A 23,552-nucleotide genomic window follows, 5' to 3' on the forward strand; every position below is an offset into this window, starting at 1 on the left:
ATGGTTTACAGGTCTAATTATATTTCATAGTTTAATCGTAATATTCATTCAGTCTTTTCAAACACTATAAGACTCATTCAACAAAATAAAAAAATATCAATCAAAGATAACAATTTCTATATTCATAGAATTGTAAAAAATAACAATAATTATAATTATGCATAATAAATAGAAATAAATTCCCATAATTATAGTTACTAAAAATATCTATATAATTACATAATTAACGTACCATAATCAATTATTATTTATATTCTATATAAAGAGATCATATCATATATAGAGGTATATTATTTCTTTCTAATCAATCTAATAAATTATTCTCTCATACTGACTCAAACTTGATCGTCGGTTCTCACAAAGTCCATACCCAATGAAACTCTAACTCATTTATTTTCTATTTTATTGGTCCATATCACGAAAAAATTTTGTAGACCACAATACTACGGAATTAAATTGGATTGAACCACTCAAAAATCAAAATTGCGTCAAATTGGAATTAAAAGTGCCATTAAATTGAATTCAACTTGAATCTGAATCGTCTTGAACTAAAATCAATTGGAGCCACATAAAACCAATTTCCATTCATTTCATATTTAAACCCTAAATCATTGGTTTCGAACTGAATTGACCCTGACCGGTGGTCAGGTCTACGTGGAAATAGGGATAATAACATGTCGGGTTTTTGTGGATATCCGATCCTATCGAACCCTAATAGGATGGGTTTGAGTAATATATAATCAGGTTTAGGACGAGTTCAGATTTAAAATTTAATACCCGTGACGAGTTCGGGTCAAATTCGAATTTTATATGTTAGGTATCCGTTACCCGAACCCATTTATATAAATATTTAATTAAATATAAAATATATATTCTTTTAATAATATTTATAAATTTGTATATATTTTATTTTATATAAAATAAAATTAAAATATTTTTTAAAATTATTAAAATATAAATTATTAATAAAAATAATTTTTTATATAAATTATTAATTAAATATATAAAATTAAATATATTTAAATATTTTTCGATTAATAACAATTAGGTTTAAAATAAATTTAAATAATTAAAAATAAATTATAATTAAATTTAGAACGAATTCAAATTTTAAGAAAATCAATCAGATTCAAATTTTAGGTTAGGGTTGATTTTACTGGTTATTTACCCGTTCCCATCCCTGCATAGAAGGTTTAATGGAAAAGACCAAAAAACCTTGAAAATATTTCACGGTTACACAAGTCCTCTTCCTTGCTACCTTCGCTTATAAGCACACGGGTCGATCTTGGATCTGAGTGCATTTTCATTTCACTACATGCCACCTATAAAAATGAAATCATTTTAGATTTCATTGATTCGAATGATCTCTTGCTCTCTCCTGCATCCCGACTCTGTTTATTCTTTCAATTTCACAGCAATTCCCTATCGTCTCCTCAGATTTGATCGCTCTAAGGTTCGTTCTCTCTCGTCTCCTTCCTGATTGTTGTTATCTGTTTGGATGCCCAGAAAATTGATGGAACATATACTCTCCCTTCATTTTCTTATTATATCAGCAGCCAAACCTGTTGTTTCGATTGTTATTTGGGGCAGAAGTTGCTGGATTTAGGTTTTGAAATTTAATTTGCTGGTCTGATTTAAGTGAAACCAGTTGTGTCTCGAATAGCATTAGGATGAGTTTGTTTTGCCTTCGTATATCAATTCATTGCTCCAAAAATAGGGGCAGAAATCTTCATAGGTATCGCATTATGGTTCTTGATCTGAATTGAGGGAAATCTGATTTGTTACTTGAGGAAACATGGTGATGCTCGTGCTCTTACTAGGCAGATCTAAAGTGTGTTTTTTCTCTTTGGCTTGTTAGAAATGGCAGTTGTGAAATGATGGGTGTTTTAATTTGAATATTAGATCCGATTGATTGAGGTTTGTAGTCGGATATGCAATGGCATGTGAAGTTTTGCTTTTAGCTGCCAATAGTAATGTCCCTATTTCTATTAAACTCGTGGTTTTGCGCATTAATATGTCAATCAAAGTGATAATTGCAGAGCCTTACTCTGTCATGCAAATAAAATTTAGTCAACGACTTTAGGGTAAAACGTTGCTAAAACTTTTTGGTTGGGTTTCCGTGAACAATCAAAAGTAGAAACGTAAGCTATTTTTCAGTCTTCTTCTGTTAGTGACTTGACTTGGAAATGGGTCATTATGGAATGACAGTCATGGTGCAAATGCATTTAGATGAATGGAAATGGTAGAAAGCTGTTAAGAATTTGTACCTTGCTTGGTCATTCATAGGTTGTTGGATCTGTGGTTTTGGTCTTAGCTTGGGTTCAATTCATTTTTTTCATTAGGAAAAATGTATATTTTTCTTACCCAGCATTTGAAAGTATTTCATTGACCTTACGTTTTCCTAGTGGCCAAATTGTTTATTTACTTTTCTGTTATTTTGATTACTATCAAATTAATTGATCTTTGTAAACTTGTTATTGATTTGAATTAGCATAAATCAGTTGTGTTACCAGGAAACGAACAAGAGATGGAGAAATCCTGTACTCTGCTCGTTCACTTTGACAAAGGAACACCAGCAATCGCTAATGAGATTAAAGAAGCACTTGAAGGCAATGAAGTACCAGCAAAGATAGATGCTATGAAGAAGGCAATCAGTCTTTTGTTGAATGGTGAAACACTTCCCCAACTCTTCATCACAATTGTTAGATATGTTTTGCCCTCTGAGGACCACACAATCCAAAAACTATTGCTTCTATATTTGGAGATCATTGACAAAACTGATGCCAAGGGTCGGGTCTTACCTGAAATGATTTTGATATGCCAAAACTTGAGGAACAACCTTCAGCACCCAAATGAATACATTCGTGGGGTGACATTGAGGTTTTTGTGCCGATTGAATGAGACAGAAATAATTGAGCCATTGATCCCTTCAGTTCTGCAAAATCTGGAGCATCGGCATCCATTTATCAGGAGGAATGCCATATTAGCTGTGATGGCTATATATAAGCTTCCCCAGGGTGAGCAACTTTTGGTTGATGCTCCTGAAATGATTGAGAAAGTTCTTTCATCTGAGCAGGACCAATCTGCTAAGAGGAATGCTTTTCTTATGCTTTTTACTTGTGCACAGGACCGAGCTATTAATTATCTTTTGACCCATGTCGATAGGGTTTCTGAATGGGGTGAATTACTTCAGATGGTTGTCTTGGAGTTGATTCGGAAGGTGTGCAGAACAAATCGAGGAGAGAAGGGCAAGTACATTAAGATCATTATATCTTTGTTAAATGCCCCTTCCACTGCAGTTATTTATGAATGTGCTGGGACACTTGTTTCTCTGTCATCTGCCCCTACTGCTATTAGAAGTGCTGCTGGCACCTATTGTCAGCTTCTTTTGTCTCAGAGTGATAACAATGTGAAGCTTATTGTGCTTGATCGGCTGAATGAGCTCAAATCTTCTCATAGGGATATCATGGTCGATCTGATTATGGACGTGCTTAGGGCACTTTCCAGTCCAAATCTTGACATTAGGAGGAAGACGCTTGATATCGTCCTTGAGTTGATCACTCCACGGAACATCAATGAGGTTGTTCTTATGTTGAAGAAGGAAGTAGTTAAGACTCAGAGCGGAGAGCTTGAGAAGAATGGAGAGTACAGACAAATGCTTATTCAAGCTATTCATTCATGTGCTATTAAGTTCCCAGAAGTTGCAAGCACAGTGGTTCATTTGTTGATGGACTTTCTTGGAGATAGCAATGTTGCTTCAGCTATTGATGTGGCTGTTTTTGTTCGTGAGATAATAGAAACCAATCCTAAACTAAGGGTTTCCATAATAATTAGGCTATTGGACACTTTCTACCAAATCCGAGCTGCAAGGGTCTGCTCCTGTGCTCTCTGGATCATTGGAGAGTACTGCCTGTCTCTTTCTGAAGTTCAGAATGGCATAGCTATCATCAAGCAGTGCCTTGGGGAGTTGCCTTTTTATTCTGTTTCAGAAGAAGGGGAGGCACCTGATGCTTCAAAGAAGCCTCCACAGGCAAATTCCATTACTGTTTCTTCCAGGAGACCAGCTATTCTTGCTGATGGGACATATGCTACACAGAGTGCTGCCTCTGAAACTGCATTTTCTCCTCCTACCATTGTTCAGGGGACACTGGCTTCAGGGAATTTGAGATCCCTTCTCCTCACTGGTGATTTTTTCCTTGGAGCAGTTGTGGCATGCACTCTGACAAAGCTTGTTTTGAGATTGGAAGAGGTGCAGCCTTCTAAAATCGAGGTGAACAAGGCATCCGCGCAGGCATTGTTGATCATGGTTTCTATGCTACAATTAGGACAATCTTCAGTTTTGCCACACCCAATTGATAATGATTCTTATGATAGGATCCTCCTTTGTATAAGATTACTATGCAATACTGGTGATGACATCAGAAAGATATGGTTGCAATCTTGCCGTCAGAGTTTTGTCAAAATGCTTTCAGAAAAACAATTGAGGGAAACTGAGGAATTAAAGGCAAAAGCTCAGGTTTCTCATGCACAACCGGATGACCTGATTGATTTCTACCATTTGAAGAGCAGGAAGGTAAGTAGTCTCTTGCAATTTTTAGGTTTAATTTGTATTAGTTACTATTACAAGCTGTTATTCATTGCTAGTTTGTTTTAAAAAGGTGGCACTCTTTTCTGAAGTATGCCACGTCAACACCCCTCTCCCCCCCCCCAAAAAAAAAAAATTAAAAAAAAAGAAAGAGAAAAACCCACCTTAAATTCATATCTCTATATATATATTGCATATTTTATGGAATCTGCTGTGAGCTGTCTGTTCAAAGTTTCTTCTTTTACTCCTTTTGAGATTCAGATTTACTTGACTATTTGAGAACCCATCATTTGATTCAAGATTGGTTGATGATTTATAGGTTGCAGGTTTAATAATCATATGATGCATTACTGACTTCATTAAACTTCAGGGTATGAGTCAGCTGGAGTTGGAAGATGAGGTTCAAGACGATTTAAAACGTGCTACCGGGGAGTTTATCAAGGATGGGGATGATGCAAATAAGCTTAACCGCATCCTTCAACTCACTGGATTTAGTGACCCTGTCTATGCTGAGGCTTATGTAACAGTCCATCACTATGATATTGTACTTGATGTTACAGTTATCAACCGGACAAAGGAAACTCTTCAGAATTTGTGCTTAGAGTTGGCAACAATGGGTGATCTGAAACTTGTTGAGCGTCCACAGAATTATACACTTGCTCCAGAATCAAGCAAGCAAATAAAGGCCAATATCAAGGTGTCTTCAACTGAGACTGGTGTAATTTTTGGCAACATAGTTTATGAGACGTCAAATGTGCTTGAGCGGACAGTGGTTGTCCTTAATGACATTCACATCGACATTATGGACTATATTTCTCCTGCAGTTTGCACAGATGCGGCTTTTAGAACAATGTGGGCAGAGTTTGAATGGGAAAACAAGGTATCTTTTGCATATCTTATGACTTGTATAAACTGTTCATTGCTCGCTCTTTTCTTTTGAACTTTTGTAAAAAAATAAATGTAAATGGTGTGAGGTTTATCAATTTCTGGTTATCATTCAAATGGTGCTTTTTGTGTGGTTATCCTTTGCATTTTCTGCAGGTGGCACCATGCCACCACCAAACTTGTCTGGTATATTTAGTGAGAATCATGCGTGCTCTCTTTTTCCTTTGTTCACTTTGATACTCACCTCTGCTTGAATGGATAATATTCTTGTATGGAGTATCATTTATGTTGAATCCCTCTGTCCTTTTGCTTGAACTCTGCTATTAAATTATTCCTTATTTTGCATTTAGTTTGTAGATCTTCTAATCTACATTTGGTTTTTAAATTTTGTTTGCAAATGCATTTCAGGTTGCGGTTAATACAATAATTCAGGATGAGAAGGAATTCCTTGACCATATTATTAAGTCAACCAACATGAAGTGTCTCACTGCACCGTAAGTGTCTCACTGTACTTTAACTAGTCTCAGTGACTAATTGCTTGTGAAGTCTTTCAATAATATTGAAAAAAATATACTTTTTATGCTTGTCGGTGTTAAAGAAGTTTGCATTGGTATTTGACAAAATTGTCTTTTTGGCTGGTTGATTTTCAGGTCTGCACTAGATGGTGAATGTGGATTTCTAGCTGCTAACTTGTATGCTAAAAGTGTTTTTGGGGAGGATGCTTTGGTAAATGTAAGCATTGAGAAACAGGCAGATGGGAAACTAAGTGGATACATCCGGATAAGGAGTAAGACCCAGGGAATTGCTCTCAGTCTTGGGGATAAGATCACACTCAAGCAGAAGGGAGGCAGTTAATGTCAGGCATGAACATACAGTTATCATTTCTTTCAGTTATTGGATTGCTTTCTGCAACATCAATCATCTTTTTTGCTCTAGATCGGAAGCTTTGTAAGTTAAACGTTTTCCTGAATCTTGTGAATTAATGCAGGTACTAAAGACTGGATGAGAAGATTCTCTAGCGCTTTTGTTGTTCTTTTTGTACGTAGGTAGGCCCGGGGGGGGGGGGGGGAGGAGGAGAGGAAGTGGTGCTATTACGGAAGTGGCATTGTTGTATTTTGGAGCCATATTTCCAGAGTTAAGGATGCTGAACAATGGATAAGTTACGGATTTTTCTGGTTTTTTTTAAAGCATTAAATTTAAGCTTACTGCAGAACAAACTATAAATTTTGAGCATTGTGACATTTTTTTTGTGGGTGATCCCTCGTGCCCTGCTTGGTGTGCTTTTTTACGTAAAATTTAGGCCTTGCTTGTTGGCATTTCTGCTTGATGTGCGCTATGATATCAGGTAGAATATATATATATATATATATATATTTATAAGGCTTATAATGATTTTAAAATATATATTAATTGCTCATTGGACCCATTTTTTTGTTCTGCTTCCCCCCTTCACTATTCCACGATGTTACACTGTGTTTGATCTGGGTTTAATCCCCCCAATTTCACGATATAAAAACTGAAATATAAAATCTGAATTGATTCAATTTAATAATATAAAGATTTAAGTTTTAAAAAAATGGCCTTGGGCAAAATAAAGGGGCTAATTAGCATCTTTATCTCATTGACTTTTTGTTGCTTATGTTCAAGGATAGACTGAGCCGCTGGTTGTGTCAGATCAAAAACCCTGTATTTGAACCATTTCCTGCTCGGCTCAAACTAATATATGAAAATCTTAATCATATCGTTTTTTTTTTAACTAATTTAATAAGTTTAATATTACAAAGATTGGTTTTCTATAAATTCAAATAATTTATTTGTTTAATCAGGTTGTTGTATCGTATTTATTAGTGATTTTATAAATCTTTAGCAAACCCTTGGGCCACTTGTTTTAAAAAAATGAAAGTTATTTATTTTTATTATAATTTTTTTTTTATAAATCATTCATTTTTAATTATAATTCACCTTAACAGGGTGATTCTTATCATTTTTAATAAATTAAACTTTATAATGACAAAAACAACTCAATTTAACTCAACTAAATTTTTATCCTAAAAATTCGAAGTCGACTATATGGATTCTCTTTCTCTACCCTAAACATTTTAGGGTTAAATCCTTATAAATGTGTAATGCTTTTATGTCATGTTGTACTACTCTAGTCCAAGTCAATTTAGGTCTATCCCTTCTTTTCTTTCTATCGTCTAACCTAATATACTCTACTTGTCTAACTGGACCCTCCGTATGTCTACGTTTCGCATGATCAAATCACCTCAATCTCTTTTCTCTCAACTTATCCTCAATTAGCACTACTCCTACCTTTTCTTTAATACTCTCGTTACGAACTTTATCTAATTTAGTATGGCCACTCATTTACCTTAACATTCTCATATTCTCAACTCTTATCTTAGACACATAAGATTACTTCAGTGTCCAACACTCACTACTATATAACATGGCCGGTCGTATGGCTGCACGGTAAAATTTTCCTTTCAACTTATTGGAAATCTTGCGATCACATAAAACTCTCATGGCACGTCTCCACTTCAACCATCCGTCTTTAATCTTATGACAACATCCTCTTCACATCCCCCGTCTACTTAAAGGATTGATCGGATATATTAAAGTGATTACTTTGGGGCAGTACTATTCCATCCAAACTAACTCATTCCCTATCACCAGTTCGGCCTTCACTGAACTTGCAATGAATGTATTATGCCTTCGTTCTACTGAACTTAAATCCATTTGAGTTTATAGTACTTCTCCAAAACTCAAGCTTTCTATTAACTCCTCCTCGCGTCTCATCTATTAAAACTATATTATCCGCAAATATCATGTACTAAGGGATACTCTCTTGTATATGTTTCGTCAATTTATCTAAAACTAATATAAAAAGGTAAGGGCTTACAGCTGAACCTTAATGTAATCCAATTGAGATAGGAAAATCTTTTGTGTCCCCTCCCACTGTGGGCACAATAGTAGTTACTCCTTCATACATATCTTTAAACACTTGTATATACCTAATAGATACTCTATTTTGTTCTAACACTCTCCATAAGACATATCTTGAAACACTATCATAAGTCTTTTTCAAATTGATAAAAACCATGTGTAGATCTTTTTTCACATCTCTATATTTCGTTGTCAAGCTTCTAATGAGAAATATCGCTTCCATAGTTAAACGACCGGGCATGAAACCAAATTGATTAAGAGAGATAGAAGTGTCATAACGTAGTCGATGTTGCACAGCTCTCTCTTACAACTTCATAATATGGCTCATGAGTTTAATTCTCTTATAGTTTCAGCAACACTGTATGTCTTCCTTATTTTTAAAAATAGGTACTAAAATACTACTCTTTCATTCATCATACATTTTCTTTAAGTTTAGAATCTTATTAAACAATTTAGTTAACCATGCTACTCTCATATCTCCCAAACACTTTCACACTTCAATCAGTATTTCATTGGGTCCACAGGCTTTACCCACTTTCATTCTCTTAAGTGCTTCATTTACTTCTAAAGATCTAATTCTTCTAGTATTATTCACATTCTTTTCTATTACTCTATGGTCTATATTCGCACTATTACCATTTTAACTATAATTAATACTCCTAGAAAATTTCTTTATATAAATCGGATAGGTTGTGTTTGTTACAAAAACAATAACAACAATTTTCAACTATGAATTTAGTAATTTCAGTATAGTTTCAATTTCGATTTGAAGTTAGTTATAATCAAGTCAATTTAATGGTTGAATTTCCCTTTCTTTTTTAAAGATTGATTTAAATTCGATTAAATCATTAGTTATGATTTAAAATTCAAGAAAAAATTGAATTAAGACTGGTTTCTTTTAGAATGAATTCAATTCGGTTGAAATTTCATAAAATGGTTGATGGATTTCAATCTCAAATTAGAGTTTGGTTGCCTAGATTCAACAGACAGGTCTTTAATGATGCAAAGGAAGCAGAAAGAAAAATGAAGGCTCATGTCTCGCAGATGTGCTTTCCATTCTCCAATAATAGAATGCAAATAAACATTGTGTCTTGTGACCAAAAAGGAAATCCTAATTCTAAAAGATTACCATGAGAACATTTTTATTATCCTCCTTCCAACCATTCACTCAAAATCCCATTTGGTGAGGGAAAAAGACATCTCAAGCAAGTACATGTAATTGCATAGATACACGTGCACTTCACTACAGGATCATAAAGACAAGTGTTTTAGATAAGTTAAAGGAAGGGCCCGAATATCCACATGAGAAATTCCTCTTTTTTCAAAGATAAGATCCGACTCCAAGATTGCACATTTAATAACCCATTATTCAATATTATGATTTAATTATTTTGAAAAATAAGTAATTGGATTGAAGATATAATTATTTATTCATAAGTTGAAACTTTTCCATCAACTGGATAAACAAAAAAAAAAACGAAACTAAAAGAAAGAAGGTTGTTATTGATATTCTTGTTCTTGCAGATCTGTAAGAGAGAAACAGCTTTGAGATTTGAAACTAGTCTTGAACTTCCTCTCCTGTAGTTTTGTGAGTCTTCCTGCTATGCGCTGCTGATTTTGGCCTTCTTGTTCTGATGATGATGATGGGCTTGCTTGTTGGTTTTCTTCTTGTTCATCATCAGCAGCGTCTTCTTCTTCGTTCAAGGCAAGAAGAGGCATAGATTTTGGGTTTGGCCAACTGTAGAAGGAGGATTTTCTAGACCACTTGTTTGCTATGATTAGTCTCCTCCTCTTATTGAAAGGGTTCTCTGGTTTCTCCAGATCTTTCACTCTATTTACACTGCCCATATCTGATAGATTTGCAAATGACTTGGACTTCCCAGAGAAATGATTCGATAATCCCCTCCTGCAATCACAAATTCACAAACTTTTAAACCCTCAAATCAAAATTCTAACTTGGAAAACGAGAGATTCTTCTTATCTCAAATCAATTTCCAGAAAAATGAAAATTAAATCAAGAGAAATTTGTGTATATATATATATATATATATATATATATATATATATATATATAAATAAAGTAACAAGAATTGATGGGCAGATGAGCTAAAACTCACTTGATAGGAAGAGAATCTTCCATAGTATCTAAAGAAGCCAACGCTCCTTTAACGGAGCTGTCGACCTCCTCCTCTCTTTCTTCTCCACTATCATCCGGAGCTCCAATCGATGACGAACTATCTGAGGAATCATCCAGCGATTTTTCAAGCCGGATCCCACTAGAAATCAAGCTCTCACTTCCACCGCCATCGTCCTCGTTAAAGAAGATGCAAGAAGTCGCAGAACCATGGTGATTATCTTGAGAAGAAGGGTCGACGAACGGTGGGGAAGAAGAGACATCGATGCTGAAGGTGGGACCCACCAAGACCTCCATGAGAGAGAGCAAGCAAGCAGCTAAGAAAAAAAGAGCAACAGTGACGCTTTTACCCTTCTCCTCTTCGTCTTGTCTTCCTCCTTGGCTTCCAGATGGGGTTTAGTGTCATCAATCGATAGCCAAAAGCAGATTAATCAAGCAAAAGAATTCAAAGAGAGAGAGAAGAGGATTTGGGTTTCCATAGCAGAGAGAGAGAGAGAGAAAAGAAAAGAGACGAGAGAGAGAGAGAGTTGAGAAGTTGGCTAAATACGCATATATGGATAGAGAGATACATATATATATATATATATATATATATATATATATATATATAGGTAGATGGAGTATATGTATCTACGCTGATTATACAGATACGAAATACTAAATATATGATGTTAATATTAATACAGGAAAGAAAGAAAAATTTTAACGTCCGCCGGCGGCGTATTAGCTTTGACACGTTCGAGATTACGTGGCGTCTACAGTCACCAGAAATATGTCTAAATCTAATTTTCCTTAATTTTTTTTTTAAATTAAAAACAAAGCAACAAAAATAATTCTGATTTCTGCATGTCCGAAATCGTTAATTTTATATAAATAATTTATATAAAATTATAAGTATAAATAAATAAATAATTACAATTATTATTTTTTATCATAAAATAAATTTTTTATTGGTGAAACGTATTTTCAAAGTTCCTTTTCCTCCAAGTCATTCAGTACGGTGGTATAATAAGTAATATGGATCTAATAAACCTCTCTAAACCATCTTCCTAAATTTCATAAGGTAGACAATTACTCTTAATATTTAATCATTATTTCATAATTACTTTTTTTTTTTTAAATTAAAAGTGAATAGAGTGTGTTTAGATATTAATTTTTGAGATATTATGTTAGGCGTAAAATATGTATATGTGTGAATTATATAAAAATAAAAATTATATTAAAATTATTATAACTTTAATTATAATTTATTTTTATCATTAATCTGAGTATGGATATGTTTTATCTATAAAAAAAATATATTAAAAATTATAAATGTTTTAATTATTAAATTTTATTTTTTGAATCCTCTCTTCAACAAAAAAAATTATTATAAATGTCTAATTAAATAAATGAAAGAAATACAATTATTTTTATTAATGAATTATTATATTGTGTATTAATAAGAAGAAAAAATATAATAATAATAATAATACTAAAGATAAAAAGGCATAAGCAAAGCGTATTAGGAATAACAAAAAGCATCTTTGCTTCATGTAATTATATTTTGAAAGAGATTAACAATCCATAGTTTGACCGGTCTGCGTTGAACATCTACTTGCCGTCCAAAACGCAAAATCTCATTTGCAAAATGCAAATTGCAAGCTTCCACTCCAGATAAAAAATAAAAAATTAAAAAATTAAAAATTAATGTGGGCTCCACTCAATCGTACGGCTCGAATAATTGCATATGGGTGATGATGATCCAGTTGTAAATTTTAGATTTAAAAAAAAAAACCAAATTGCATAATGAGAAAGCATTATTGAAATAATAAATTAAGAAGAGTAGATTAAGGATAGAGGAGACAGATATTCTAATGTAGCCTTAATGAACAAGTAATTAATACTATTTTAATGAATTAATTTTAACTGTTATTGGAGGAAATTAGGTCAAATGCTGCTGAGAAGGACCAATGGCTGAACTCAAAACCTACTACTAATTGCCTACTAACCTTATCTCTTTAGATAATCTATTTTAAAAATTAATTCATCTTTTTATATGATAAAATCCATCATTCAAAATATAGACACAGGATCTTCTGTTTACCCCAGTAATCTTTCATGGGGCCAGACACTAATCCTTGTTTTCTCTTATGCATCAGATTGCTCCAAAGCAAATTAGGGCAACCACTAAAAGCAGGAAGGAGATAGGCACTTATTTGTCAATGTATTTTATTTTTTAGAAATGAACATGTAAATTATAATAAATTAAATTCATCTTAAAATTTCAAAGAAACAAAAAAAAATATTATTTGTTGTTGTGGGGTATGGAGATTAGTAGTTGAGCAGTTGACTTTACATTAAATGTAAAATATGCCTAATGAGAAAACGAAGATGGAATTTTGAAGGCACGAGGAAATGAAAATGAAGCAGCATGCACATACTATATAATGGAAATTCATGAGAAAAAGTTGATAGGTTTGTCCAAAGGCCTATTTGAATTTGATATTTAAGTTGCTGCTGGAAAACATATTATCTTAATTTTAATTTAATATATTTTTATTATAAAATTTTAAATTAATAAAATAATTTTATTTTTTGATATTTACTATCATAAATATTTTCAGTGATTAATAAATCACTTTTAATATTTCCTCCATCTAGGCATTCACTTTTAATATATTCTTTAAAATTTTTACTCAGTTATTAATAAATCATTTAAATCATAAAAAAATACTCTTTAATTTAATTAAATTATTTTTTATTTCACTTAATTAAGAGAGAAAATATAATATAAATTTTAAAAAATTATTTAATAGAGATAAAAGTAAAATTTTAAAAAAAATTAATACTTCTTAATTTTTTGTTTAAATAATAAATAATTTTAAATAAAATAATTTATAAAAAATATATATAAATATTGAATTTTTTTTAACCACAATTTCAAACCGTCTAAGTTGTTGCAAAGTCAAAAGTATTTCTCTCTAGATTGAGATTTGACTTGTATTAGGTGACGTTTTTCTGGCTCGTGGGATTGGTGTCAACTTTCGATACAATGAACTCTAAGACCGACCATTATCCAATTGCTGCTTGTACTCTCGGCTGGACATTGACCCAATCAATATGGGCCTTAATTTAATGGAAACATTAGGTTTCTTGGACATTTGATATCCGTTTCTAGTTAGGTTGTCCACGATTTTTGGGTATCAATCCAAATTGAAAAGTGGTATTAAATCTAACTTATTTTGATATTATAGTTTTACTTTGATTTTTTACTTAAAAAAATAAATTAAAATTATATTAAATTGAAATCGAAACCGAATAAAAATAAATATAAATATGTGCTTTTCTATAATTTATATATACATGTGTATATAAAATTGTGGACTAAATATATTTTAATATTATATTTTATTTTTTTACTTTTTTCTTGATAGTTTTATCTATGAATACAATAAATTATTTATGATTCTTAATTATATCTGTACTCTTATATTATATATATATGTTTAACTTATAATTATATTATATCTTATAATTAAAGGTTATAAAATTAATAAATAGCTTAAAAATATATTATATGTTAATAACATACTTCAAAAGTTAAATACTAATTTAAATATGATTTTTTATAAAAATAATTGTGTAAAATTATTTAAAAAACTAATAATTGAATTAGAGTAAAAGAACCGAGAATTGTATCAAATTGACACTAAATTAACAAAGAACCAAATTGAATTCGAAATCAGAATTGAAACAACGAAGAATTAAATCAAAACTTTATAAAAATTTTAATTCAATTTTTATTTATACTCATGTCCCAAATCGAAATAATAACTAAAATCACACACTCTTAATTTTTAGTAGCCAATGGCAGATAATTAATTATATCATAACCATTAATAAAAGTATATGTAGCTGTTGTTTATATATAAAATGACTAATAAAAATATGTATATTATATTATTTATTTTATTATTAAATTAGACATTTAAATGTTAATTTATCATAAAATATATATAAAATTAAAAATATAAATTTTAAAACATAATTATTTTTTAATGTATATATATTTTTTATTATATATGAATGAACATTATCATTAATTTAATTTTTCTTGATAAAATTTTTATATCTATCTATTATTTTTATAATTAAATAATTTATTAATATTAAAAATAATTTGAAGACATTAAAATCTTATAATTACTAAAATTTTTAAAAATAATATAATTTAAATAAAAAATAAATTCAAATTAACTAACAATTTATAAAAAAATTTTAAAAATAGAGTTGATATAATTGCAATTATTTAAATATCTATCAATTATGAGCATTTTAATAAAATTACGAAATAGTTAATTAAACTCTTTCCATATTAGCTATCAGTTAATTTTCTTTTCTTGAATTTATTGTTAATAAAATTTCATTAAAAACCATTATAATTAATAATTTTAATTAATTATATTAAAATTATTTTTAAAATTATAAAATTTTTAATTCCAGATATATATTTATATACCACTGCTCAAATTTGACAAATGGGCAGCATCACATCCCTGATTGTTTTACGCTTTTGTCTGTCAGTATGCTGCTATTTTAACTTCTATTGAATTTTATATATCCATGAAAATGGTATGGTTTTGACCCACATCAATAAATCCATGGAGATTGCTGCTGGAGACAAGTAGGTTTGAAAATGAAGCTCTAGAAACCAAAGAAGAAGGGCCATTTAGTCTTAAATCATGTAGACCTTTGAATTAATTTATTTTCATCCATGGCACTTTAGTCTATACAAATGCAGCAACCTACCAGCGCCGCCACCAACTCTCTCTGCTATACCAAGTCACCCTATAGACCTTCAACTTGCAGTGACTCTGCCAAGGAGTTTCAAATATCAATATATGTAACTTCAACCTAACTCTCAATCTTTTGAATATATTCTTCAATTTTCATGGCGATTTTCCTCGCCGGTTCAAAATTCTGCTATCTTGCTACTGTTTTGTTGTTGTGCTTTGACTTTGTAGTTAGAGCAGGGAATGAAACTGATCAGCTAGCGTTGCTTGAAATCAAGGCCAAGATCACTAATGATCCTCTTGGCATCTTTAGCTTCTGGAATTCTTCTGTCCATTTTTGCCAGTGGTATGGTGTTGCATGCAGCGACAGGCATCAAAGGGTCACCGAGTTGAACCTAAACTCTCTGCTCCTCCAGGGGTCCATATCACCACACTTGGGAAACCTGAGCTTTCTACGTGTCTTAAAGCTTCAAAACAACTCCCTCGGCCACGAAATCCCAAAGGAAATTGGCCGCCTGCGCAGGCTACAATATCTTTACTTGAGCGATAATATGCTCACTGGCCAAATTCCTGCCAATATATCTGGTTGCTCCAACCTTGTAGTCCTGAATCTTGGTTCTAATTGGTTGGTTGGAAGAATTCCAGAAGATTTAACTTCCTTACCGAATCTCCGCATCTTAATTATTGAGTTCAACAATCTAACTGGAGGGATACCTCCATTTCTTGGAAACCTTTCACATCTACAGGTACTCCTGACCACCTTCAACAATCTTGGTGGAAGTATCCCCCATACCCTTGGCCTATTAAACAAATTATATTTCCTTTCTCTGGGTGAAAACATGTTGTCTGCCCCCGTCCCTCCCTCAATATACAATCTTTCTTACATGAAAGTATTTTATGTACCCGGAAATCGACTTCAAGGAACTATAACCTCAAACTTGGGTGACATTTTCCCTAACCTTGTAGAGTTTAACATTGGTGATAACCAATTTACTGGATCCATTCCTGCTTCTTTATCCAATGCTTCAAAATTGGAAAGGCTGACTATTCCAGCTAATGGGCTTACTGGGAGTGTGCCTTCTTTGGAGAAGTTGCATAAGCTTTGGTGGCTGAGTATCTCCAACAACCATCTAGGAAATGGACGAGCCGATGACTTGAGCTTTTTGTCCTCTGTGAGCAATGCAACAAGCTTGGAGTTGCTGGCTATACACTACAACAATTTTGGGGGATTGCTGCCTGCGTCCATCACCAACTTTACGAGCCTCTCAATAATGACTCTGAATGATAATCAGATAATCGGAAGCATCCCAACTGGGTTAGGAAATTTGGTCAACTTAGAGATGCTACGTATGGGAGACAATCAATTGGTAGGCGTCATTCCTGAAGAAATTGGAAAACTTCAAAAGCTACAGAAGTTGGATTTGCGTGGAAATAAGTTGTATGGTAACATTCCACCTTCTTTAGGAAATTTAACATTTCTGAACTATCTCCATCTGCACCAAAATAATTTGTTTGGTAGCATCCCTCCAAGTCTTGGAAAGTGCCAAAATTTACTGTCGTTTGCTCTCAATCAAAACAATCTTAGTGGTACAATCCCCAGAGAAATTGTAAGTATCCCATCCTTGGCAATCTATATGGACCTATCTCAAAATTATTTGACTGGTTCTCTGCCAAAGGAAATGGGACTTTTGATGAATCTAGGAAGGTTGGATATTTCTGATAACATGTTGTCTGGTGAAATTCCTAGTAGCCTTGGCAGTTGCACAAGTTTGGAATATCTGTACATGAGCGGCAATTTGTTTCAAGGAGCTATTCCTATGTCTTTAAGGTCGTTGAATAGAATCCAAGTTTTAGATTTTTCTCACAACAATCTGACAGGAATAATTCCAGAATTTTTTGAGGGGTTTCGCTTGTTGTGGAGATTGAATCTATCTTTTAATGATCTTGAGGGTATGGTACCGAAAGAGGGAGTCTTCAAGAATGCAAGTGCAACTTCAGTTGCAGGAAACAGTAAACTATGTGGCGGCATTGCTGAATTTAAGTTACCCCAATGCAACTTTAAAAAGACCAAAAAGGGAAGAATGATCCTTTCCATGAAACTAATAATAGCTGCTGCTTCTGGGGCTCTTTGTGCAGCAATAGCTCTGTTTTCTCTGTTTCTAGTCCTCGATAAGAGGAAAAGAGTAGAACCCACTTCAAGTTCAAGGTCTTCAGAGGATCCACAAATTTTAATGTCTTATCAAACTCTACTTACAGCTACCGATGGATTCTCGTCATCTAATTTGCTTGGTGTGGGTGGTTTCGGGAACGTGTATAAAGGCATACTAGACCGGGATGGAAAAGTAGTTGCTGTCAAGGTATTAAACCTTTTGAACCCTGGAGCTACCAAAAGTTTCAAGGCTGAATGCAAGGTCTTATACAACGTTAAACATCGAAATCTTGTCAAGCTCGTGACTGCATGCTCAAGTATAGATCATCAAGGAAATGATTTCAAGGCTCTAGTTTATGAATTCATGGTTAATGGAAATCTAGATGACTGGTTATATCCAATGTTTATAACCAATGAGGCACATGAGTCACCAAGGAGCTTGAAATTTCTCCAAAGATTAAGCATTGCCATTGACGTTGCAAATGCACTAGAGTATCTTCACCATGGTCATGGATCGCCTATAATTCATTGTGATCTGAAGCCAAGTAATGTTCTTCTCGATGGTGAAATGGTGGGACATGTAGGAGATTTTGGCTTGGCGAGATTCTTCCCAGAAGCCACTGATAACTATCCTACCGATCAATCAAGCACCATTGGAGTAAGAGGATCCATTGGCTACATTGCTCCAGGTATAGCATACTTCTCAATTAGTAGTAGATTTGGACATTGACAGTCTAAAAGTGCATTGAAGTTATTTCAACATAAATATTGCCTTTACTTGACAATTTCCAACTTAATTTTGTTGCCTGAGATGTTGCTGCTAATAAATTCCTTTTGAAATTTATTTTTTAACAATGCAGAATATGGTCTCGGAAATGAAGTGTCAGCATCTGGTGATATATATAGTTATGGCATTTTGTTGTTAGAGATGTTCACTGGAAAGAGACCAACCGAAGAAATGTTTAATGGCGGATTCCACCTTCAAAACTATACAGAGGCAGCCTTACCAGATAAAGCGGAAAAAATCTTGGATCCAAGTCTTCTTCAGGAAATGAAAGAAGAGACAAGCAGTAATGATCTCCATGTAGTTCAAGAGTGCCTGATTTTAATCCTTGAAATAGGGGTAGCTTGCTCTGCTGAATTACCCAGTGAACGGATGAGCATCAGTGATGTCACAGCTAAGCTGCAGGCGATCAAAGGAAAACTCCCTTAAAAAGAGAGACAACCACATCCACATGGATTACCAGTCATCGTACTGTCCTTATATTCAAAATGAAAAGCTTTATTTATACCTTAAACAGAAACCAGATTCCTGACTGCAGGTCCTAGTGACAGATGAATGGTAAACTTTTATTGATATGAAATATCACTACTTATTCTGTGTATTCACCTTGTAAAATGCTCAACTAATATGATTTCCAATTTCTGTATTATTTGATGGGAATTGTCAATGATCAGTTGATAGCTAAATTTTTTAAAAATCCGATGCTCATATTAAACTCAAGCTTTCTGTAGCCCAAGACTGGAATAATTACTTGTTTTAATCTATAAGTTAAGCAGCTTTGAGCACTTGAAGTCGTTGGCATATAAATAATAATAAAATTGAGCAATGATACATATCAAAATTATGAAATTTATCTTTTAAAAAAAATATATTTTAAAATTTATTAAATTAATAAAAAATATAATATTTCATTCTATATTGTATATTTAAAATTTTAATTTTTATGAAAGTTATGTATTTTTTATCGATGTGAAAAAATTATTTTATAAAAAAAATTAGAAGAATAAATAAAAGTTATACTTTGCAAAAATTTAAAGATATATATTTTTAAAAAATAATATAGTAAAGTATTATTTTAAATGAATGATAAATCTAAATTGACTTGGAGAAGAGTAGTACAACATGACACATTTTTCAAGATTTAATATAAAATAGTTTATAGTGAAGAAAATAAATTCATATAATCGATCTAAATTTTTGAAATAAAGATTTAATTAAATTAAATTGATAATGTTATATATTTTTAATATTATTAAATTAAATATTTAATTTATTATTAGTAATTTAACATATTTATTATTATATTAATTAAAAAAATATTGAAATAACATTATGTTCCGTTAATTAAATATATTTTTTGTAATAAAAAAATAAATATCAATTTATATAAATATAAGATAAAATATTTCTTAGAATTTAAATTGCTTTTATGAAAAAAGTAATTTTATTATATTTTAAACGAATAATCATAAAAGTTACTATTAATATATGTAAAAAAATTAAATAAAATATTTTAATTAATTTTAATTAAAAATTATTATTGTAATAGATAAAAATTTATTAAATAAAAGAGAAATTTAGATAGAAATTAATTAATAATCCTATTTAGAAGGTAATTAAAAATTAAATTAAAAAAAATTAAAAATTATAAATTAGGGCATTCTGCTAGTATTGATATAAGCCTGGAAGAAAACCAAAAGTTTCAGTTAGTGTACATCTAAGTCAATCAAAATACATATATCAAAAGAACTTATCTCCTCTCTGCACACTGACACTGCTCAAAGCTATAGTATCCTCTTCTACAAAAATTGAACGCTAGATCCATGAAGGCATAAAACCGATTCTGTAAATATAAAAATGGAGCACTCTATTACATAAAATAAAGACTAAATAAATGAAAAAAAAAAAAAAGACTGCATAAATGAACCAACACTTCATTGCCTACAATGTTTTTTTGCCTTTTAGTAGACTCAAGGCTGTAATGCAACAATGGCGTAGGACAATCGTCCATCAAGGAAATCTCCAAATTCATGACAATTTCAGAATTTTGATCACCAAATAATTTCATTCCAGCTAGACCTCCAATTGCTATTAATATTGAAGAATTGCACATGAAATCTACCATACAAGTTGTTTACAGCCGCCTTCTATTAACTTAACCAATGAGTGAAAAATAAAGGAAAATTAATAGCTATACCTCCAAGTATTATCTACGATGTTTAGGTGAGGCCCATGTGCGCTATCACCATAATGTCCAGCGCTCCTCAACATCCCATCGGTTTTGCAGAACCCTCTACACATCATAAATAGTTTATGTCGCATTTAAGCAGCTTAAGAAATTTCTTCTCAGCAAGAAAAACTCAGCTATCCTTCTGGCAGAATTCTAAGGAAGAGATTGTTCCTCTCCTAAAAGAAAGATTCCATAAAACAGTTCCAAGCCCTGAAGGATGCCAATGTGTAAACAACAAGAATTGACCATGCATCAGCGGAAGGGGATGTCTGAATGTGGTTCCCTTTCAGGGTAATCATCATACTCTGATAACAGCTGGACTATCACACAACTGCAGATGCTGTACGACGAAGATCTGCAACACCATTGTTGAATTTCTCACTGGGCGGCCTGCCTTTGAAGCTTCCATATCTTCCTGGCCTTGGTTGAAATAGTGAGCCGAGCATTTGCTCTAAGGCCTGCACGGAGTATTTAGCATATTTACTTGAACTTCCATCCTGCTCAACCAAGGGCCCATAGTTCTGCATATAACTTCGATAAACAGGCAGAACGGCCTGCACTATCAACTGGCATGTCTTCTCCCTGAGGTCTATCTCTGGCATAACCCAGTTTGACTGCTTCTTGTACATTTCATCGAAAGCTTCATTGAAAGTTTTCAGCCTTTTTTTGACAAGATCACGAGCAGTGGCACGCCCACCTGAGAAAAGAATAAGACCTTCCCGACTTAGATGACCTGGAAGCTTCCCCCAACTGTCTCTCAAGAAGACAGTGGCATAATAGTCCTTATGCAGCTCATGTTCTCTTAACCAAGAATCCCCTAAGAGATCCCCAAGTTTTGTCCCCTTCAAGTGCTTGTACAAATGATAGTGGTTATTCATAGCAAACATGTTAGATAGGACGGTGTCTTCATAAGCCTTTATCCAAGTCTCCACATTAAGCTCAATGGCTTTTATTACATTCAGTACCTCAGTAACAAGGAGCCTCTCCTGAAACCTCTCATGCTTCCAACTTCGATGAATGATCAGAACCTGGGTCAGAATGGGCTTATAGTCATCCCCAAGAAGCTTATTACAGTAATCAGTAATAAAGCTTACTAGTCTTGGTACACCCCCATCCAGAGGAGGGGGGATCTGCCTCTGCAAATCTACCTGAACAAGAAGTTCCCAGAAAATCTCCGCTGCCCCATCAATCACCCTCTTAATGAGGTCCCTAGTGAGGTTTTGGATCTCAATGCAGGCTGCTCCACCAAAGAGCCTGTTAAAATCCAGCCTTAACTTGTTAAGAGATGCAAATATATCCAGCAACTTCAAAAGCTTGATTGGGTCTTTTTTACTTTCTGTAACAGTCTTCCCAAATTGAAGAAATGCAAGAATACCTGCTTGAGCAGCTATCTTGGCAAAGCATCCCATCCACACATCCAGTCCAATCCTCTCAAACACATCATTACAAAGCTTGTACTCCTCTTCAAACAAATGCTTCACAGCAAACTCTAAATGCTTGCCCCACTGAGCTATATAGCCCTCTATGTTCTGTACATCATTGAATTCAGCTATGGAGATCTCAAGATAATCCAAATTAAGAGCCCGTAAACTAGCTCTAACATTTGAACCACGAACTTCAACATAGATTGATATGCACTTTTCAAGTCTATTATTAGCAATCAACCGCCCAAGAATGGCTTGCAACTTCTGAATAACAGTAACAGGTAATGGCGATGGAGCAATAACTGCCTTTGGACCCAGGGACGAAGGTGACGACATTGGAAGTGGCACACTATGTTCTGTCAAGAGCCGTCGAAACTCGTCTTCCAATTTATCCAGGGCAGCATCTAAAAGTCCACCATCGAGGCGGGCCTTGTGATCATCACTTTGCAATTCCCTAAGATTCTTCAATGACTTCTTCAAATTGGAAAGGTACCGTTCATCCGCCACTGTATTATCCTCCAAATACTCGACTATATCCTCCAACCACTGAATTGCCAATCCACAATTATCTCCCAGAAACCTCAATGCCTCCTCAAGGCGCTTTAATACAGACAAATACCCAGGGAGATCATTTTTTGGATATGATAAAAGCGACTGTTCTAGCCCATGAACAGCATCAAAAACCTTAAGCACTGCCGCAGCAGGACCAACGGCACGGTTAATGTGGCCGCCAACAGCAGCAAGAGCGTCCTTGTCAGCACGAATGGGGCGTACAGCCGCCTCTAGAGATGGCAATCTTTGGTTAATCTCATCTAATCTAGGTCCTGCTTTCTCAAGAGCAAACCCTAAAGCTTTTGACTTGTCCAAGCTTAGCTTCAATGACTTCCTTGCAGCTATCAAATTCTGAATCCAATCTTTATGATCGCCATTACCACTTATAGAATCCCCCATTCCAACCCCAAAAATCAGAGCTTTGGGATTTAGACTATGTTAGCGGTGGATTTATTGAAGAATTTGTTCAAATCAACCTGGACTTGTATAAGAAAAAATCCTCATTTCCCCACTACTCACCAAATCAAAACCAAACCAAAAACACCAAGAAGAAAATATAAACTGATGCTAAAATCCACAGCTAACAAATCAGATAGAGGTTTCGTTGAGGTAGATAGAAAAATGCGAAATAAGTGAGGGAAAACTCACTTGAAAATGGATGTCAAACTTAGGAGCCAGAACCATAAAGCTTGAAGGAGCAAGTTTGAAATAACAGTGTAAGAATCTGAATCGGTGAGCGTTGGATTCACAAAAAGAAAGAAAAAACCCAAAAATCTTTAGAGAGAGAATGGGAAAGAGAGTCTTACTACAGCTCTTCTTTTGCATCTTCTGACGTAGAAAAGAAATGCCAAAGTGCTTGACAGTAAGGCATAAGAGCTTATCTTTTTATTAATTAAATTAGCTTAGTACGACAGCACCTGATCTTATATTCTTACTTAGGAAGAAAAGAAGGTGATTTGACTGATTTCTCCATTAAGTGAAGTAAAAGCTTGTAAAATAGAGATTACCGAACGTTAAAATGGACTAAAGTGTATTATTATTTAGGCAGTAAGATCGTTGGAAATTCTAACGTGGCTTTCAGGTGGAGC

The 23,552-nt window shown here is 33.4% G+C and overlaps 4 protein-coding genes across 6 annotated transcripts; 2 read left to right on the plus strand and 2 right to left on the minus strand.

Moving 5' to 3' along the window:
• The first annotated feature begins 1,245 nt into the window (after positions 1-1,245).
• LOC110658389 (coatomer subunit beta-1) lies at positions 1,246-6,727 on the plus strand. 3 transcript variants are annotated; one of them, XM_021815971.2, is made up of 6 exons: positions 1,246-1,453; positions 2,492-4,573; positions 4,956-5,465; positions 5,879-5,964; positions 6,121-6,331; positions 6,459-6,727. In XM_021815971.2, the coding sequence occupies exons 1-5, from the start codon at positions 1,361-1,363 to the stop codon at positions 6,323-6,325; spliced, it is 2,976 nt and encodes a 991-aa protein (XP_021671663.2). In that variant the 5' UTR covers positions 1,246-1,360; the 3' UTR covers positions 6,326-6,331; positions 6,459-6,727. The 3 variants fall into 3 exon arrangements, with proteins under 3 accessions (XP_021671663.2, XP_021671671.2, XP_021671680.2); XM_021815979.2 differs by having other exon boundaries at positions 1,287-1,453; positions 2,502-4,573; XM_021815988.2 differs by having other exon boundaries at positions 1,291-1,453; positions 2,514-4,573.
• Positions 6,728-9,822: 3,095 nt separating this feature from the next.
• LOC110658381 (protein OXIDATIVE STRESS 3 LIKE 4) lies at positions 9,823-11,101 on the minus strand. The gene is made up of 2 exons (XM_021815960.2): positions 10,534-11,101; positions 9,823-10,322 (listed from the first exon to the last, which is right to left on the minus strand). Exons 1-2 carry the CDS (start codon positions 10,845-10,847, stop codon positions 9,917-9,919), a joined length of 720 nt encoding a protein of 239 aa, XP_021671652.1. The 5' UTR covers positions 10,848-11,101; the 3' UTR covers positions 9,823-9,916.
• Positions 11,102-15,215: 4,114 nt separating this feature from the next.
• On the plus strand, positions 15,216-18,907 carry LOC110658372 (LRR receptor-like serine/threonine-protein kinase EFR). Its single transcript, XM_021815950.2, has 2 exons — positions 15,216-18,163; positions 18,335-18,907. The coding sequence occupies exons 1-2, from the start codon at positions 15,484-15,486 to the stop codon at positions 18,685-18,687; spliced, it is 3,033 nt and encodes a 1,010-aa protein (XP_021671642.2). The 5' UTR covers positions 15,216-15,483; the 3' UTR covers positions 18,688-18,907.
• A 976-nt stretch (positions 18,908-19,883) lies between these two features.
• On the minus strand, positions 19,884-23,351 carry LOC110658365 (exocyst complex component EXO70A1-like). The gene is made up of 2 exons (XM_058129543.1): positions 20,456-23,351; positions 19,884-20,101 (listed from the first exon to the last, which is right to left on the minus strand). The coding sequence occupies exon 1, from the start codon at positions 22,861-22,863 to the stop codon at positions 20,812-20,814; it is 2,052 nt and encodes a 683-aa protein (XP_057985526.1). The 5' UTR covers positions 22,864-23,351; the 3' UTR covers positions 19,884-20,101; positions 20,456-20,811.
• Positions 23,352-23,552: the final 201 nt, after the last annotated feature.

Source organism: Hevea brasiliensis, chromosome 11 (assembly GCF_030052815.1).
Source record: "Hevea brasiliensis isolate MT/VB/25A 57/8 chromosome 11, ASM3005281v1, whole genome shotgun sequence".
NCBI lineage: Eukaryota > Viridiplantae > Streptophyta > Magnoliopsida > Malpighiales > Euphorbiaceae > Hevea > Hevea brasiliensis.